The sequence below is a fragment of the Drosophila subobscura genome, chromosome E, assembly GCF_008121235.1.
Source record: "Drosophila subobscura isolate 14011-0131.10 chromosome E, UCBerk_Dsub_1.0, whole genome shotgun sequence".
NCBI classification, from domain to species: Eukaryota; Metazoa; Arthropoda; class Insecta; order Diptera; family Drosophilidae; genus Drosophila; species Drosophila subobscura.
The window spans coordinates 10483852-10502554 of NC_048531.1; the positions used below are offsets into that span (position 1 = coordinate 10483852).

General features: G+C 43.2%; 1 protein-coding gene across 1 annotated transcript in view; it reads left to right on the top strand.

Moving 5' to 3' along the window:
- Window positions 1-18703, top strand: part of LOC117891721 (RNA polymerase II degradation factor 1) — a 103240-nt gene extending 84537 nt beyond the window's left edge. The window contains 6 exon segments of the mRNA XM_034797313.1: window positions 5473-5643; window positions 6166-6348; window positions 8356-8589; window positions 13620-13910; window positions 15431-15445; window positions 16073-18703. Of these exon segments, the coding sequence (XP_034653204.1) occupies window positions 5473-5643; window positions 6166-6348; window positions 8356-8589; window positions 13620-13910; window positions 15431-15445; window positions 16073-18148 (2970 nt within the window). The 3' untranslated portion in view covers window positions 18149-18703.

The window sequence follows — 18703 nt, forward strand, 5'->3', positions numbered from 1 at the left end:
CATTGTTTCGCAGGCAGATAAAGGGACAGAGACCAAGAGAGAGGAGGAGGGAGGAAGGGCTAGGGAGACCGTGGCATATGCATTGGCTATTTGGCGTTGCATACTCTCAGCTAGAGTTCAGTGCACTGCAGCAACGACGGCTGTTGCTTTTCCTGCACGCCGCCACCCCCCTTCGCCCTGTCATTGTCTGCGAGGCATTCAGCTTTGCATCGCTTCGCTGGTCCGCCGTTTGTCTACCTTCATGCAGCGAGGAGGGGCTGCCCATCCTCCCCAACCGTAGCTCGCCCTTGCCTCGGGCAATTGTTTTGTCGTAGGGCACCTCTCCCCCTCTCCATCTCTCTCTCTTTCTCTCTCTTCTAAACAAATATTGACCATTTGCCTTTTGCCAATTTGTTTGCATTTTACGAAAATATTTTCATTTACAATGCTCCGCAGAGCTCTGGCCGGACTGGCGCTGCTCTGATTCGGCTATTGGCCACATCGACAAAAAAATGCAACTGCAACGCAAGGAATAGAAAAATAAAAGAAGAAAGAAATATTTTGCAAATTCGAAAATTGGCTTGATTGGCGAAGGGCAGCTCAGGGTTGGGCATTGCGAATTTTCATTTTTAACACAATAAATATGCTCCCATAAGCCTAGCTCGCTCTCCCTCTCTGTCCCTCTCCGTCTGCATGTGTGTGGCTATCATTTTCTGGCTCTTTATGACTCTGCAATTGCTTTTTGATTATCTCCATGCGTTGTTTGTGTGTGTTTCGAGCTTTCGTTGTGGCTGTGTGCATCTGTGTGTCGTGGATAACCCAAGTGAAAACAAATTGAGTTCTCGGCTAAGCGTTGAAAATAGTTTTCAACTCTGCATCTTGCCTCTCGCTTTTTGCCATCCCTTTCTGCATCATATGCATGTCCCTGCCTCTGTCCCTGCCTCTGTCCCTGCATGGCCCTGGGTCTCTGTGTGTGTGGCATCTAAAGTGCCAAAGCTTGTACTGCCGTTAGTTTGTATTACAATTTCTTTTTTCGGCAACGGACTTGTTTAAGACTGGCCCCGAAAGTGTTGGCTGGGCGGAGGTGGGAGTTATGCTCGGGCAGCAACTTTTTTGTTCAACAACAACATTTTGTGCTTATGTTTTATGTAAAGCCTTAAATGGAGTTTCCTCCAATGATAGGGACACGCTGGCAGGGCGGGAGGAGCAGGAATGATGTACCGTAAAGTGGCTTATCATAATTTTTACTCACTTCGGTTGCAGCAGCGGCACACAGAGGGCTTTGCTGCAGTTCCAATGGAATTTATTGCAAGTGCAGAGAAAAACCCAATATTGAAGGTCTGATAATGCAGTGTTGTGATCCTCTTTGAATGTGGATTTAGGCAAGAAAAGAAAGCATTTTCTATACCAACTAAAGCAACTTTTCTTTAAATATTTTACTTAAATTTGCAGCAGCTTTAATAAACAATTTTTTAGATTATTTTTGAAATAGTGAGAAAAAGTCATGGCCATGATCGGCAGGTTTTCTATCTATATCACATTAACCCGTAAGAATTTCGATATTTCGATAATCCATTCCTCAGGGCTGCCAAAAACCTTAAAGGTAGAGGCTTTAAGCATTAAATTCTGATCATTCGAAATCCATTTGCCGCACCCAACGTAACCAACGCCCCACATCAGAGCAAAGCCAACGGAAACATATTTCATTCCCATTACAGCAACTCTTTGTCTACTCGAAAGACTAACCCTATTTCCCCACCCTTCACCCTGCTCCCTGCTGCCTGCTGCGGCATTATTTTAATGCATACCAAAGTCGAACCACTAAACAGTTTTAAATTTGCATAAAAATCCGTTTTATTAACATTCAAAGGCGATTCGTATCGCGGCTAAATTGAAGAAAAGTAGCTGCAGCCTGTGATCCCTTTCCCCCGTCCCGAAATCTTCCTTAGGGCGCCAGCAAACAGAACCCTGAGCAAACTTCGAGTCAAGATTGAGTCGAGGGAGGGACAGAGAGGTGGTGGGGACGAGGCGAATGCCATGTAAATGCTCTTAGAGTCCACGGGGAAGAAAAAAAAGTGTAAGAAAAATTCCTTTTGCACTCAACAAAGAAGAAATAAATAACTTTCGAGTCAGATTAGCCAACTTGTCACGAAATGCAAAATGACATTTAATACCCAGCTAGGACGAGCGAAAGGACATCGTCCTGAGTGCTCCTTCTGGCAGCAGCAGCAGCAGCAGCTGCCGTCCGTTCCGCAGAGTGAGAGGCAAAGGAATCCAAGACGCATGTCGACCAAATGGCAATGCGATACGCGACGATATACATGACTGGACTTGACTTGCACTTGGCAGGAGAAAACATGAGAAATTCCTTAGCCAAAGCGAAGGACATGAACGTGAGCAGCGTAGACGTTGCCCCGCACTCTGCCACAGACCAGTCCTCAGTCGTGGACGACAGGCGACATTGTTTCGAGCGCATAGCATAGCCGGAGAAGAAAAATGGCTCTGAAATGCCATCACTACGAGTAGACACCCCCCCCAATCAGCCACCAACGACAAAAAAATTCACGGGAAAAAAAGTATGGGGTGGCGAGGGGGTGGAAAAGGGGAAAAGTAATCATTGCAATTTAAAGCGGATAATCTGCATCGGAGAAGGCCATGGCTACGGCTGTGGAGGAACAAAGGCAGCTCGCAGTGAAGGAGCCGGATTTCAGTTCCAGTTTCAGTATTCAGAGTCCCCTCCAATGCAAATATGCTGTCCGCCTGTCGGTCTGTCCGCCTGTCTGCTGGTCTTTCCTGCCACCTCCCGCTCTCTGCCGTGCGTGAGTGGACACCATTTGCAATTTTCACACTCGCTTTTCATTCTCCGCTCTCGCCCTGCGTTCGCTCTGGGGGCTCCACAGGGTTTGCTTTTTTTGTGCTGAAGAAGGAGCGCAGGCGGCAGTCATGCAGATTACAATCGAAATGACATGAAAATGTTTAGTGTGGCGTGTGGCAAGCAAAAAGAAGAAACGCGCGAGAAAAGAAAAGTGAGAGAACGCAAAAAAACGGCGAAAATCGTGGCGGTGGCGGTGGCAATGTCAAGCGGCGGGCAACGAAAGAAAAGTGTTGCACAGTATCTTGGGGCAGCCAGCCCGGAGGGTTGGTGGGGGTATTGCAGCGCTTGGCATTCAAAGATAATGTCTGCCACAGGCAACGCGGGGGCATTGCAATTGCAATTGCATTATATGCAAAAGAAGAATAATGTCTTATTCGATTGTCGTCGATCGCCTCCGCCCAGCAAATGCAATTTAAATGTGTAACAAACAAGAAAAAGTGTCCTTAAAGGCGGCACACTCCATCGGTGCTGGCCCTTTGACCCGCACTCATAATTCAGTTAACAAAACACCTCTCGCTACGATTTTATGGCCCAATCAGCAGGCAATTAACCCACATTCAAGGGACTGCGCTGCTGTCAATCGATAGACTACAAGTGTGCGCTGTAAAAAATTGCATTAGTATTTCATTCCAGCAAATTAGTGAGAGAGAAAGCCAGAGCCAGAGATGGAGCAGGAGCAGGAGCCAGCAGATACAGCTACAGCTACAGCTACCAGATACAAATTGCAGTCAGTCTGTTGCTGTGTTGGCTGTTAAACAAACTCAATCGAAGCATTAAATTACGCCAATAAGCACACAACAAATAGACCAACACAAAAAACTTGCTCCTCCTATACTCATGTGTCCCTTCCTCTCCTCTGTGTTGCATGCCACTGACAGTTGCTGATTGAAAGTTTGTTCGAGAGAGTGATGGAGAAGGGAGTGTGCAAAAATATTTGCCTCTTGTCAACAATAAATATTTTGTGTATTTTGATCAAATTTTGCAAATCAACAAAATTTCCCCAAGTATTTTCCGTTGTTGTTTGCTGCACAAATATTTCAGGGGCGGCAGTCTGTGCTTTCCAATAGATCAAAGATAAAATGGTAAATGGATTGTATAATTAATTGGGTTAATGGGTGCACAATTTTTTATAGTTTGTCAAACATTTGTCAACGTCTATGCAAATAAATATTTGTGTGTGGAAATTTCATTGCCAAAAATAACAAAAAAAAAAAGGAAGCAAAAGAGGGAAAACGAAACGCAAATTGTTCCGACAACAATTATTTGTAAGTTAGCGTCAGTTTTGTGGGAAACTCCATAAATCTTGTGCAGCTTTCATTGCGTCATAAATTTGAAATGCCATCAACAGCAGCAGTGGCAGCGGCAGCGGCAGCGGCAGTGGGTGGCTGGCAGGAAAGAGCAAGCAAAAAAAAAGAGAAACCGAGTTGGCATGTCGCTGGCCCTGTTACTGTTGCCATATCTGTTTGTTGAACGCCCCTGTTGTTGGGGCATGCCACACAGCACCCGCTGCTTCCACTTCTCATCCTCGTCCTGGCCCTGGCCAAGGCAAACAATCAATTTATGCACACCACACACACACACACTTTTCGCTTTTACATATAAATTTGTTGTACTCCAATTTTTTGGTTCGCTTCATTGTGTGTGTGTGTGTGTGTGTGTGTGTGTGTGTGTGTGTGTGTGTGTGTGTGCGCAAATATTTGTTAACTTCATTTGGTCTGAATTAAATATAATTTACATGCATGCTTGTTTGTCCTTGTCCGTTGGTTGGACCCATGCCTGCCTCATGTTGCATGCATCGTGGCGCGCATTAGCTCTCACTCTCTCTCGGCATTGTTGTTGACATTTCAGCTTAAATTATCCAAAGCAAGAGAAAGGGTTCAACGCAAATTACACGTGCAAATGAAGTGAAATGCAACTTTTGTGCAATTAAAAATGAATTTCAAACAAAAATTCGATGCGAAATTCGTTTGGGTTTTCAGATTCCCCCAGCTTAGCCCCAAAGGGAAGGAAAATCGCAATCGCATTTGCATGCAGTTAATTGGTTTGCCACACACAGGAACTAGGCAAATGTGTTGAGAACACGAACACATTGCCCCATGAGTCATCCGAGCAAGAGCTATCGATGGGTGGCCTGTGCGGTAATTTCTATTTAATAACAAAAGTCCCAATTAAGTGCAAGAAAATTGTTTCGTCATTATTGGGAATTACGCTGAACATTTCCCTGATTTCTACTAACTTTAATATCATTTTAATAAAATTAAGTTTGCCCTTTTGTTGTTTTTGCTGTTGGCCTGTGCTTGGGTTGGGGCGGAGGCCACATGGAATTAAGGTTAAGCTCTACAATTTGCGTTAATCAACATCCGGACGAGCCCATAGGCACCCGTGGCACATTGAAGCATTAACATAAATTAGTTTCGTGTAATTTATTTAGTGCGACAAAGGCACTTCCTTGCCGCCACAAATCGAAGCTGAATTATGGCCCACAGCTGGTTGTAGTTCCCACAGAGTTTCCTCACAGTTCCTGTCAGTTTTTGTGTACCAAATTGATGGCTCTCTTTCTTGCCAAATGGCCAAACCATTTACTAACTAATTTTTATGCAATTTTTGTGTGTTTGCAGGGCCGCTGTAATCGTGAGAAACCGCCGTGCAAATATTTTCATCCACCACAGCATCTGAAGGATCAGCTATTGATAAATGGACGCAATCATTTGGCCCTCAAGAATGCACTGATGCAACAGATGGGCATTGCGCCCGGCCAGCCGGTCATCTCGGGCCAAGTGCCAGCTGTGGTAAGTGCTTGGCTCACCTCCCTAATACTTTAATTGAATTCCCAACACAGTGGTTGGGCGCAGAGTGGAGAAGAGTTCACAAAATATGAATATTTATACAGAAGATACCACCCCTCAATGACCAGCAAAAAGAAATTCACGAAAATGATTCCAAGATAAGGATGGGCAGGCAGCAAACGACGAGGAAGACGCAGAAGAATGTTTTATTCATGGTTTTTGGGTAGCATTAAAGTAGAATGGGGCAAGGGTTAAACGAATCGAAAATTAATTCTCAAATAATTTGAGACAAGGTTTTTGTGTGGATTTCACAGCTAAACGGTGGCCATTATATGGGGGAAGGGGAAATGCTTGGAATGTATTTTAAAATGCATGAATTTCCATTACTGTTGGGTCCGAGCGATTTATGACTTAACGTGGCATAATTTGACGGACAGAAATAGACAAGTGAGGGGGCCCCACCAATCAAGGCTAAGTGAAAGCTTCAATGATTTATGAATATCCCCAAAATCTTTCACATTGCAGGCTACAAATCCATACTTGACTGGGATACCAGCAAACTCGTACAGTCCGTATTACACAACAGGACATTTGGTGCCCACTTTGCTGGGACCCGATCCATCGGCTGTGGCCTCACAGCTGGGACCTGTGGTGCCGCAGGCGGTGCAGGTGCAACAACAGAAAATACCACGTTCCGACAGATTAGAGGTGAGTTTTCATCCCCTCCCCACCCTCCCCGTCCCGCCAAACCACAACAAAAAGCAAAATGCTGCTGCTGCTGCTGCTACTGCTGCCAGCCAGCGTGCATCGATGCTTACATCTTTATGTATACATTATGAATCGACTTTTATTGTGACTTAATTTACGCTTACGTTTCGTTTTACGTTTTACTATTTTACTTACATTTATTGTACGTTTTTTTTTGTTTGTGTTTACTGTCGCGAATGAAAAAAGTTTAAAAAAAGAAAGAAACAAAGCAACTTGAAGCCCAAAGCGAAACCAAAACGAAGGCTTGAGTTATGTTTCTGTTTCCGTATCCGTTTCGTTTCCGTGGCATGCAACACGTGTTACCGTTTCGTTTTTACTGTACTTTTACTTATATTTAGAATTAATATTGAAACTAAAATATGTGTTATACACGCAAAATGTACAACACACAACGACATTGTACAGTGTTTTGAGTTCTCTTGTGTTCAAGCAGAAATTCTCACATAAAAATCAAACACGATCTGAAAATCTGACAACGTTGTAATAATTCGCCAATAACCAGAATTGATTTGACATTTGACAATATTGACACATACACACACACACACACACATTCGCATACGCGTCTAACACCCAAAAAGTACAAATAAAAATAAAGAACGCCAAATTTGAAGCAACCCAATCTTGATGTTATTTCTCTAACAATTTGTGTTTTGTTTCGTTTTTAAGCTCGTTTTTATTTCTCTCTCTCTCTCCGTATCTCTCTTCGCTCTCTTTGGAATTCTCTGAAATATATACATATTTTTTGTGTTTAATGGTTTTACGGATCTGTGGATCCGTTTGCCTAGCAGCTGCTGCAAAGATTAATTGAGGCGCTTTTTGCAGGCAATTTCGATTTCGAATTTCCCCATGTGTATAAAGACGAAAGAAAACTTTCAAGTTCCAGAATTATATGCACCCGATTGTCTCAAATTATGAATTTATTTTTTCGTTTTCTGTTATTTTAATATCGATTTGTATCTGTTTGAGGGATAGATCTTACACCTAAATCGCCCTCTACCCATAGATGTCAACCAATACTCCCTTCAGGAATGTAAATGTTAATAGAAATAATTACCTTACCCCGCCGCCAGAAGACACTCTCTCTATCTATCTTTTTTCTCTCTACAAAAACAGTCCAACGCCAGCCCCCGAGCTCCTTAATATTTTTGTGTTGATATTTTTTTATATTTATTTATTTTTGTATAATCCTTGCATTCTCGTTGTTCTCTCTCTCGCTCTCTCTCTGTCTCTCTCTTTTGTTTGTTTGTGCTACGTGTTTCTCTTGTGTTCTGGTACTCAAAATGTGCACCCCAACCACCAAAACCAAATTGAAAATTGAAAAACTAATCGGCATGAAGCAAAAAAAAAAAACGATTCCAAGAGCGCAAGACTCCAATCGAAAATCTAACCCAAAAAGCTCAAATGCAACCACAAATATCGGCTCTAACAACAACAGCAACAACTAAAACACTTGCCTACGAATCGAAAATATGACCAAAAACTATTTTTAAATATAAAAAAAAACCAAAAGAAATGAACTTGTTACTGAATATCCTTCCATTATTTCCAAAAACCACAAAACAACAACAACAAACAAAAAACTCAACCACAAAACACAACCAAACACACACACCAAACACCATCTCCGCCTAAAACCACACCACACACACCACCACCACCACCACCAACAACAACAACAACAACCGAAACACCACCTGAACCACTCTGAAACCAACCAACCACAACTGCTGCCACTTTTGCTATCCGCTGCCAACGCCCGCAACCAACCAACCAACCAACCAACCAACCAACCAATCTGCAATCAACTTTACGCCAACTTCGAACGATCCATGCTCGATTCCACACCACGATCGAACGAACACAATGATGAATTTCAACAATCAACAATGAAATGTGCCTGCGTTCGTGTGCGTTTTGCGTGCGTGCGTGTGTGTGTGTGTGTAGGTGTGTCGCGAGTTCCTGCGCGGCGCCTGCAAGCGCGCGGAGTCTGAATGCCGGTTCGCACACCCTCAGGAGAGTGTCGCACGCCATGACGATGGCTCCATCACGGTATGCATGGACGCTGTGAAGGGAAGGTGTGCCCGTGATCCCTGCCGCTACTTTCATCCCCCCCTGCACCTACAGGCACAATTAAAAGCGGCCCAAACACGCGCCACCGCTGTCGCTGCTGCAGCTGCGGTATGGCTATATACTATATATTTTCTCAATACTTTTTTCCCCCCCCCTACCTGCCCACAACCTTTTTCTTCTTCTTCTTTTCTGTTTACCGTTTAACCCCGCCACCCCCCAACACACTCCCCCTCTAATTTCGTTAGTGTATTTTTATTTTCTTTTCTTTGTTTATATTTCTCTTTTTTGTTTAAGCCGCCGAACGTTTTTGCCTTTATTCTTATTCCCATTTTGCGTTGAAAATGTTTGCTGCCTTTTCACTAGCGCTGATTCCGTTTCCGTTTCTGTTTTTCCAAAATAACTTCAAACAGAGATATACAACACACAACTTTACTCCTGCACTAACACACGCCACACAAAAAGAATGCCATAGATACATCTATGCATCAATATATACATATTTAGTTCCCTCCCAAAACAGTATCCTCTCTATGTATATGTATGTACGTAGTATAGCCAAACATTTTACGTTTTCCGACTGCCTTAGGCGTTCGTTCGCTAGTTAGTAAATAGTTGATTGAATTTGCTTTAACTTCCAGTCAAATTGTTAACAATTTGTGTGTGCGGAGGAAGAAGGCGAAATCCCTTCGTAATTTAAAGCAAATTTAATTACATCTTCACGCTGCATGCAAACAATTTAATTAACTTTATATGCAAGCCATGCCCCACACAAAGCCCCAAACAAACAAAAAATTACACACATATTAATTCTGTCCCTCGATAAATAACTGTTACTAAACCAAAGAGCAAATAACAACAAAAGATACAGAAATATGTATAAATAAATACATATAGAAAATGGAGATTATTCTATTTGTGTTGCATGTTCAATGAGCGAATCATCGCCGGTGGGAATATGAATATGAATATTCAAACAGAATCAATATAGCAGATATCTATCTGATAGTAAATCGACCAATCTTTTCACTGGAATTATTTACGTGTTTGGATTAAAATATAATACAAAGAATGCCTCCCTACATTTTAGTTAGAAATTATTTCAATTATTCAGAGATTAGTTCTTACAAATAAATATCATATTTTATTTGGCTATGCTCTGCCTTGGCAGCAGTGGGGGTCGTTCACTTGAAAGCTCTATAGGTCATTCCACAGTCGTGGTGGTGGGTTTATTTTGCACAATTTTGGTCGTAAAATTTTATGGCTAATTGAAAAATCATTTAGCCAAACTTAATGGATATTTATACAAGCCAAAAGAATTTGTTTCACACACCATAATGCTATATTATGTGACACCATCGTGAAATAGGCTGAGCGGTGAGAGTTTTTACATGCTCTAAACACCGCTTTCCCCACGGAGTTAGATATTCCTTTTGTTTATCGAGTAATAAATAATTAAATGCTGATAAATTATAATTTCTGAGCGAAACAAACACACGAACAAACGCCCGAGCCAAAAATAAAGGTGTCGGGAATATAATCCCGGCATGGGAGTGATGGAGTGCTGCAGAGGGGGAGGCAGGCAGGCAGGAGCAACATGGAAAATATGTTGAGGCTCGCATAAAACACGCCATAAATGTTGATTTTCGTTCGGGCCAAAAATTAACATTTATTATAACGCGTTAAAACTTTGAGCACGCAGCCAGCCAGAGAGAGAAAGAGAGGTAGAAAGCGAGTGTGTGTGTGTCATGGGAAAGAGGCAGTAAGGAGAGAGGCGTGCACACACATATGCATGGTTGAACGTACGTGATTGCCACGTGTGTGAGGCAGAGCCAGGACCAGGACTCTGGGCCATGGTATCCGTATCCGTGTACGTGTCCGTGTCCGTGTCCTGGCTGCCAATGCCGTCGTACTTAATTCGCGACTTAATTGCTTTCTGCTGAAAATTTATTTGACGCAACAAACAACAACAACAACAACAGCAACAGCAACGACCGTGTTGTCGCAGGAAGCAGGGCGCCAGGATGGCAGGGTTCCAGGGTGATGCAGGGATGCAGGGGAAACTCTGCTGGTAGATGGCATGGCACACATAATTGCAGCATAATATCGCATAAAGTGAAAAATTGTTGCAGCATTTTAGGCGTAATTCAATCGACGCTTTTTCCGGAAGGAAGCCACTCCCCGACAGACGTGATTATTGTAGAAAAATTGTCCTTTGACACACACACTGACACACACATCCTGTATACTGTATACTGTAGAGAGAATACCCATAATTGTATTTATGGGTCGTCCTCGTTTAATGCGATTATGGCCCTGAAAAATGAAAAGAAATTAAACGTTTACCTTGTTGCACCGTTTCCCCCCCCCCCACCCCCTTTCAACATACATTTATTTTTTGTTGTTTGTTTTAAATGGATTATTTTGATATCCTTCCCTTCAGTCGTTTTCGATGTTACATGCTTTACCGTAGCTTGCCGTAATACCCAACAAATACCATAGCTTTTCCCTTAGACATCTTGAAAACCCAACAAAATCCAACAACAGAAATGTACCTCAAGTGCTTAGAGGTGACAATAAGAAATAGTGTCGTATCGGGCTGTTGATATCCGATTTATCCGGAATCAGAACCACATATAGTCTGTAAAAGTTGATCTATAGCGAACGACCGATGCAGCGCTGCTGTTTCATATGAATTATAACCTTCATTTATCCATTATATCTACCATTAACTCTTGAATAGTTCATTTCTCACTCTCTTAGTGCTAAAACTGTATAAAATATCTAAAATATATTTTTGTATAGGCTACCATCATTAGGGGTGTTCCTTGCATGACGAAAGTGAATCCATTCAATGTTGTTATCAACTCATTCAGTCTATATATCCATGTATATATGTATATATATATATCTACGTATATGTATCCCAATACTCAATCCCAACAAAAACAGAACCCGAAACAAGGAAAACACAGAACACATGAAACTTTATTTCGTATTTATGATATTCCCTACGTTGAAGAGCGCTCAAGTTTTCTTTGTTATGATTGTTAGTGTATTCTGGGGCGTATTCTGGGTCGCCCATATGTCAATCGCCTGCCCCCACGATATATGTACATATGTGTGCCACCTGCCGCGTCCACCGAACTATAAGCCTGACATGTAAGCGTGACGCGAGCATCCCTCCTCCTCTCGAGAAGCAGGAAAACAAAAGAGGGAGAAAAACTGTGGAAACAGCCCACACCCTGTGCCAGTCCGGACTCCTTTCTTTTTTGTGTTTTCTGTGGCAGTGGCCAAAAATGTAAATGTCAACCTGTACTGTGGCCCCCATTCACACGGGACATGGGACACAGGACAGAGGACACAGGACATGGACACGAACGACATGGATTAGTCGGGCAGGATAACGTTTGAACCGGAAAATTAACTAAAAGCAGAGATTTCCATGCCAATGAATTGTCCAGCAGAGATGCTGGTCCGATGCCGCAACTGAACACAGAGGCGGCCGGCCTGTCGGCTGCGTTTTTTATAGACTCGACGACCCCAATATCCAAGCACACAGAGACACTCCACACGCACACACGCACACATGGACACATACACCGAAGCTGTCGCGCCCAAGCGAATTAATCCATTTGTAGCATTCATTGCCAGTGACACGACACGGCAGCAGACCCAAGGAAAAAAAAAAGGAAAAACAAGCAGCAACATCTCCTTCTCTATCACTCTCTCTCTCTACCTCTCTCTTTCTCTCTGAGTGCGAGTCCATTTAAATGCAAATTTTGTGCACTTCCTGCCTCCTGTGCACTGCCCCCAAATGTATGCTAAGGTTTTTGTACCCTTTTACTTTGTATTTCTTTTTCCGTGCTGTTTTTATTTTATGTTTTGGGCCTTAGTTATTAGACAGACATACACACACATTGCGAGGTATGGAGAGCCCCAATTGTGGTGTTAAGCGCATTAGCATAGAGCTCTACACCTAAATTTATGGCTATCCCATGGCTTATAATACACTGGACTTCGGGGCGGGAATCAGGTCATATCTTGCTTAATTTTATGAATACATATTTTCTGTGAATATGCAACAGCAACGGTGCATCGGTAGGTATAACGGTATATAGCGAATAAACGAATCTTTCTAAAGAAAATCGTTTGTGCACGATCTCCCCAAACCAAAAACAAAAACAATAACGGGATACCCGAATGTGTGTCAAAAGTCAAATCGATTGTTGGATTGCGAAAACAAAAACACGAATGCGATTTTGTTGCGTTTCCAAGTTTTTAGCATCTAAGTTAGTTCTAAGTTAAGTTTTAGAGTTTAAGACAGAAAGAATGCTCTCTCTCTCTCTCTCTCTCTCTCTCCTTAACTCTCTATCTCCGTCTCTATATCTATCGCGGTTTTTTGCCAGCTTTGCAAGGCTTCTTTTCTTTATCAAATATTTTTCTAACTACACTGGCTTTACACTCACGCGAAATTAATTTGTGTTACGCTTTCCACTAAATGAATTTCAAATGACATTTAGCTTATGTAAGGTCGAACGATATTCAAGCGGAAATCACGTTTATTTGTTTTGGGAATTACAGTTGATTTCTGCTTGATTTATCCATGAATATTGTACAGCCATATTATCCTACCGAATATACCTAAACCATAAAAAAACAATAAAAAATAAACGTTTGATTTGTTTCTATTATTTTACTTATCGAATATCAAAACACTTTTCCGTACTCTTCTACTATTATGTATTTTTCATCTGTTTGCACAAACGAAAACGCACAAATACAAATACAAACACACCCACACACACACATACTGTAAACGCTTCAACGATGGATGGCACACACTCATTCAAAAACCGCACAAAATAAACGCAAAACCAAAAAAACAATAATTGAAAAACTGAAAAAAATTCGAAATTGAACACACAATTAAATAATTGATGGGAAATGGAAAACATATGGAAAACAAACCATTGAAAAATGTACAACAAAAAATAATAATTAAATTGTGACGACACCCCATACAAAATGGAATGCGGAATCTCCCGGGGAAAATCTTAATGCACATAAATTCATATTTACAAATACGAAAACAACACGCACACACATGGACAAACACACACACACACACACGCGTACAGACCTCACCTGTTACGGCACACCATCACCACGCACACCACCATCACCAGCAACAACTACAACAGCAACAACAGCAACAGCAGTTGCAACAACAGCTGAACAACATCAACAACAACAACAACAACTGCAGTGCAGCAACCACATCAACAACAACAACAACCACAAACAACGCTGCCGCTGCTGCTGCCGCCGCCGCCGCTGCTGCCGCCGCAGCCGCCGTCATGGGCCATCACCATACAGCAGCACTGGAAGTGGGCAAGAAGCGGGCAGCGGACACTGATCTGTTTCCACTGGTATTTTTCTTTTCCTTTTTTTTGCCCTTTGTGTTTCCATTTTTTTCGTTTTGTTTTTTATTTTCGAATTCCCATTTTTTGTGGATTAATTTTCGTTTCGTTTTTCATTTGAGTTTTCTCTTGAATTGTTTAATGCGTTTGTATTTTAATTCTTTTGTTTGTTTGTTGAAATAGTTTCCAATTTAATTTGCATGCTTTTAGGCGGGTGAAGAATTAATTCACTTAAGCTAAGTATTTTTCCAGCCACACCCCCACGCCGCCCCTTTCTCCTCACCAAAATAATAATAATAATGATAATGATCTGTTATTGATGAACCTTCCGTTTAACATCCGATTGATGCATTGCCACGGACTCAGACTAGACTACTTTTATCCTCCACATCCTCATGGAATGCACTCCAACTTTCACCGCTAACCACAAAGCCCTACACATTCATTCATTTAGTCACTCAGCTGCACATCAAAGTGCTCTCAATTAACGTTTATTATCAGCCGGCCCGCCCGCTGACATTTCATTTACGGAATGAATTCATTATCTGATACATCAAAAGCGCAAATACACACTAACAGCGACACTGACTCACTCACACTGTTGATTAGTGTGAGACGGACAGACAGACGGACAGGCAGACAGACGGACAGCATTCATTGGCACATTCCACAGTGTGGGATACCTTTACATTTAACCAATTAGCAAGCGGCATATCATTCCCTATGATACATCACAATCACAGAGCACACACACACAAAGGCACAGAAGCACACACAAACGCAATCAATTAATTCATTCCACCTGGCGAAAAGTGTTAATTAAAATGATTTAACCGATAATTGCGCCAAGGCTGTACGAGCTCTTCTTTCTTTTGGCTTTACCTTCTGCCTTCTGCGTTCTGCCTCTTGCCACTGCAAATGCCACCAGCTATCGCTTCAGCTATCCTCTTAGCTGCTGCCATGGGCTGTGCTTAATTGTTTAAGTGCTTTTCCTGGTTAATTAGTTGCAACATGCATTTACCGCGAGCACATATCCTTGTTTATCCCTTCGCCATATCATACTACACACACACACACAGTCACACAGTCACAGTCACACATGCACACTAGTTAGGACTAAGTATATATATTTCTTTATACATGTATATGTAACTGTATTGCCTATGAATATAATTGATTGAACTGTGCAGAGGATATATCCACTAATTTCATTTGTGTTCTTCTCTCTCTCTCTCTCTCTCCCTCCCTACCTCTTCATTTTACTCTTCCACACGTCAACAAACACACACACACATACACTCTTCCGTTCGATTTTTCTCTCTCTTCCACAATCTCTCTCTCAATCAATCTGCAATCAATGTGTGTGTGCGCGCCTAACCCTCTGATCAACCACATCAATCAACAAATTCCGATATAATCCCAACAACAACTACAACAACCAAAAATATCAAAATTCATTCACTAACTGAATAATCAACCAAAACCGAAAACCGAAAACCAAAAACCAATCCGATAAATGCCACAAAAAGATGGATGTTAAAACGGTTGGTTCATTTTACTATGAAAACTTCGTAAGTACTCCAAAAAAAATACACCCAAAATATAAAATCACAAAACGATCAACTATAATATTTTATATACACTATAAAATATATCTGAGCAATGCGCAACGTTTTTGAATGCAAAACTATAACTTAGTAAATAAATAAAACAAAGCAGAGTCTCACATGAATTGTAGACAATTTTCAGTTCAAGCAAAAAGATCATTGTGGAAACACACAGCTTTTCCGCCCACACCCTCACCCAGATATGCACGGAAATTTCGCTTAGAATTCGCTTTCATTCATCGTTTCGTTTTGTTATCGTTTTATCTATATTTTATTTTGTTTAAATAGACAGAGTATGTGTATTTATTTTTGTTTGTTTAATTTCTGTCTCTCTACCTCTCGTTGACGAATATAAATTGGCAATAGAAAAAACACACACAAGAATTATTGTGGGTCAAAATTTGAAACAAATCCCGAAAATCAAGCTCGTTTTTAAGCAATTAATTGTTATAATGTGCCTATGGTTAGATGTAGAGACTAACTAAGTTAAAGCAACTAATTTAAAGCAGAAAAAAGCTAATGTATCCCTCCCTCTCTCTCTCTCTCTCTCTCTCTCTCTGCTAGCAATTCTCTGGAATGGTACCGTTCAAACGTCCAGCTGGAGAGAAGTCTGGCATTCCAGTGTATCAACCCGGTGCGACTACGTATCAGCAGCTAATGCAGCCCTATGTACCAGTCTCATGTGAGTATCCCCAACAACAACAACAACAACAACTACAACAACATCAACAACAACCACAACAACAACAACAAGTACTAGTACTACAACAACAACAACAACAATTAGCGTTAAGTAGCGCCATAACAACAACAACTACAACAGCAACAACAACAGCCAGTAATAATATTAATAATAATAATAACAGTAACAATGCCATTCACGTAAATGCTGTAATTGCTACTGCTAACAATCCATCATCAATCACCACATCCATCGATCAATCAGCAACAGCAGCAGCTGCAGCTGCAGATCCTGCTAATAATCACAGTGACGATAGTCACGATAACAGCGATAACAATAACGATAACGATAAAGCTGATACTGGCGATGATGATGTTGCTGCTGATGAAAAAGAGAATGATAATCCACAAGACAGTGATGATCCCAATAAGACATTGAATCCAAATCCAAGTCCCGCTATCGATTGTAATCTAACACAAACAAATGCACACACCACAGCCACAGCAACAGCAACAGAAGCTGCCACAGACACAGACATAGACACACAAGAGACACCTGCGACAGCAGCAGCAGCAGCAGTGGCAACATCATCCAATGGTAGCTCTCCCGCCCCCTGTCCATCCCCAACCACAGACAGCAGCCTTCTGCCCCTGCCCCAGGCTCAGCCCCTACCACCGAATGGCGATAATAACAATTACTTGTCCTATATCAATAACAATTTAACCAATGGCCAGCGGATCAAGTCCACCAGCCCAACCGAAGAGCCCATCAATGGCGAGCCAGACATTACCCCATCATACGTGGCAGCAGCAGCCGCAGCAGGAGCATCCCTGACCGCGGCTCCTCGCAGCTATAGCAAACACAATGGCGACGCCTATCAGAGGAGCACCAATGCCACATACTCCATGAATGGACACAGCTCTGGGATTCTGCCCACACCCACCAGCACAGCCCCCACAGTGTCGTATCAGTCCCAAGCGCAGGCACAGGCCCAAGCACAGGCACAGGCTCAGGCTCAAGCACAGGCCCAAGCTCAAGCCAGTTTGCAGCGCATCAACTATGCCATGCCCGCCTATAGCTATGCCAATCTGTACTCTCCCTACAACAGCGGCACCTCCTCCATCGTGAGCATTGCAGGCAACACGCCCTCCTATGTCCAAGCCCAAATGCAGCAGCAGCACCAGCAGGCTCAACAGCAGCAACAACAGGCTCATGCCCAAGCCCAAGCCCAGGCTCAGGCTCAGGCACAAGCCGCCTATGCTCAGCAGGCATATGCCGCATATGCGGCAGCCGCTGGACTCACGCCACAGCCAACGGCAGCAGCTGGCGGCTACTATGCCGATCCCGCTGCCCTGGCCAAGGAGGTGGCCCAAAAGAACTACGCGCTCAAGGTGGCCAGTGCTGCCTCGGCAGCGGCCAAGCCGGGCTCCCACTCGGCTGCCGCCTACACTGGCATGACCCTCAACAAGGGGTATGTGGCCGCTGCAGCTGCTCCGCAACCCGTTCAGGCGCCCCAACCGCAGGCCGTCTCCATGGCCACCCTCCTGCAGATGCAGGCACAAGCGCAAGCCCAGGCACATGCCCAGGCCCAGATGCGGCACATGGGATCCCTGCCCAATTCGGGCATGTCCACACCCATGGCGCCGGGCACGCCCCTCCGCTCGGCATCCGCTGGCGGAGCCCAGACCCAGCAGTACTTGTCTGCAGCTGGTGCCGCCTCCGGCGCCCTGTTGCGCGCCCCATCGCCCATGCAGTATGCCGGCGCCCAGGGCTACTTCTACCCGGGAGTAATGTCCGGTCCGACTGCAGCCGCTGCCGGATATGCTGCCTATGCCATGCCCTCGAGTCAGGCGGCAGCGGCCCAACAGTATGCCGCAGCAGCAGCAGCTGCCGCCGCAGCGGCTGCCCAGGGGGGAGCACAAGGTCTGAATCCCTACAAAAAGATGAAGACATCCTAAAAAGTAGACCCAGCCGTCCCAACACAAGACACAAGACACAACTGTACTTAAAAGCTCTCCCGTTAACGAAGAACTCAAACATCGAAGACGTAAGAAATATGTGCCTCAGAAGTAGAACGATTAGACTTTAGTTTGTAGCCCCCGAACCCATCAAAGAAGCGATAGAGAGCATCCATGACACACACAAGATAAAGGTGAAAAGGCTTTTTGAAAAAGCTTTTCCCCAACATGCACTAACACAAACGCGCGCATTCGCCTGCTGTACAAAAGAAAAGATATCGCTGCCCCTGCCCCCGCCCCAACACCCCCTTACTAACACAAATGCCGCGCAGCTTGCAACACAACGAAAAGAAAACTTTTTTTGCCATTAAGTTATTAACGAAACGAAACGAAACACAAACCTCACAGTGGACTGGAGCTGTTGCCATTATTCTCAAAATGCTAGAAGAAGCTTTCAAAAAGCTGCCACGACAACAGAAAGAGCAACAAATGTTATGTTAGATGATAGATTTACTTAAGTTCCTTCTCTGGTTAGCAATTAGTCAAACACTAAAC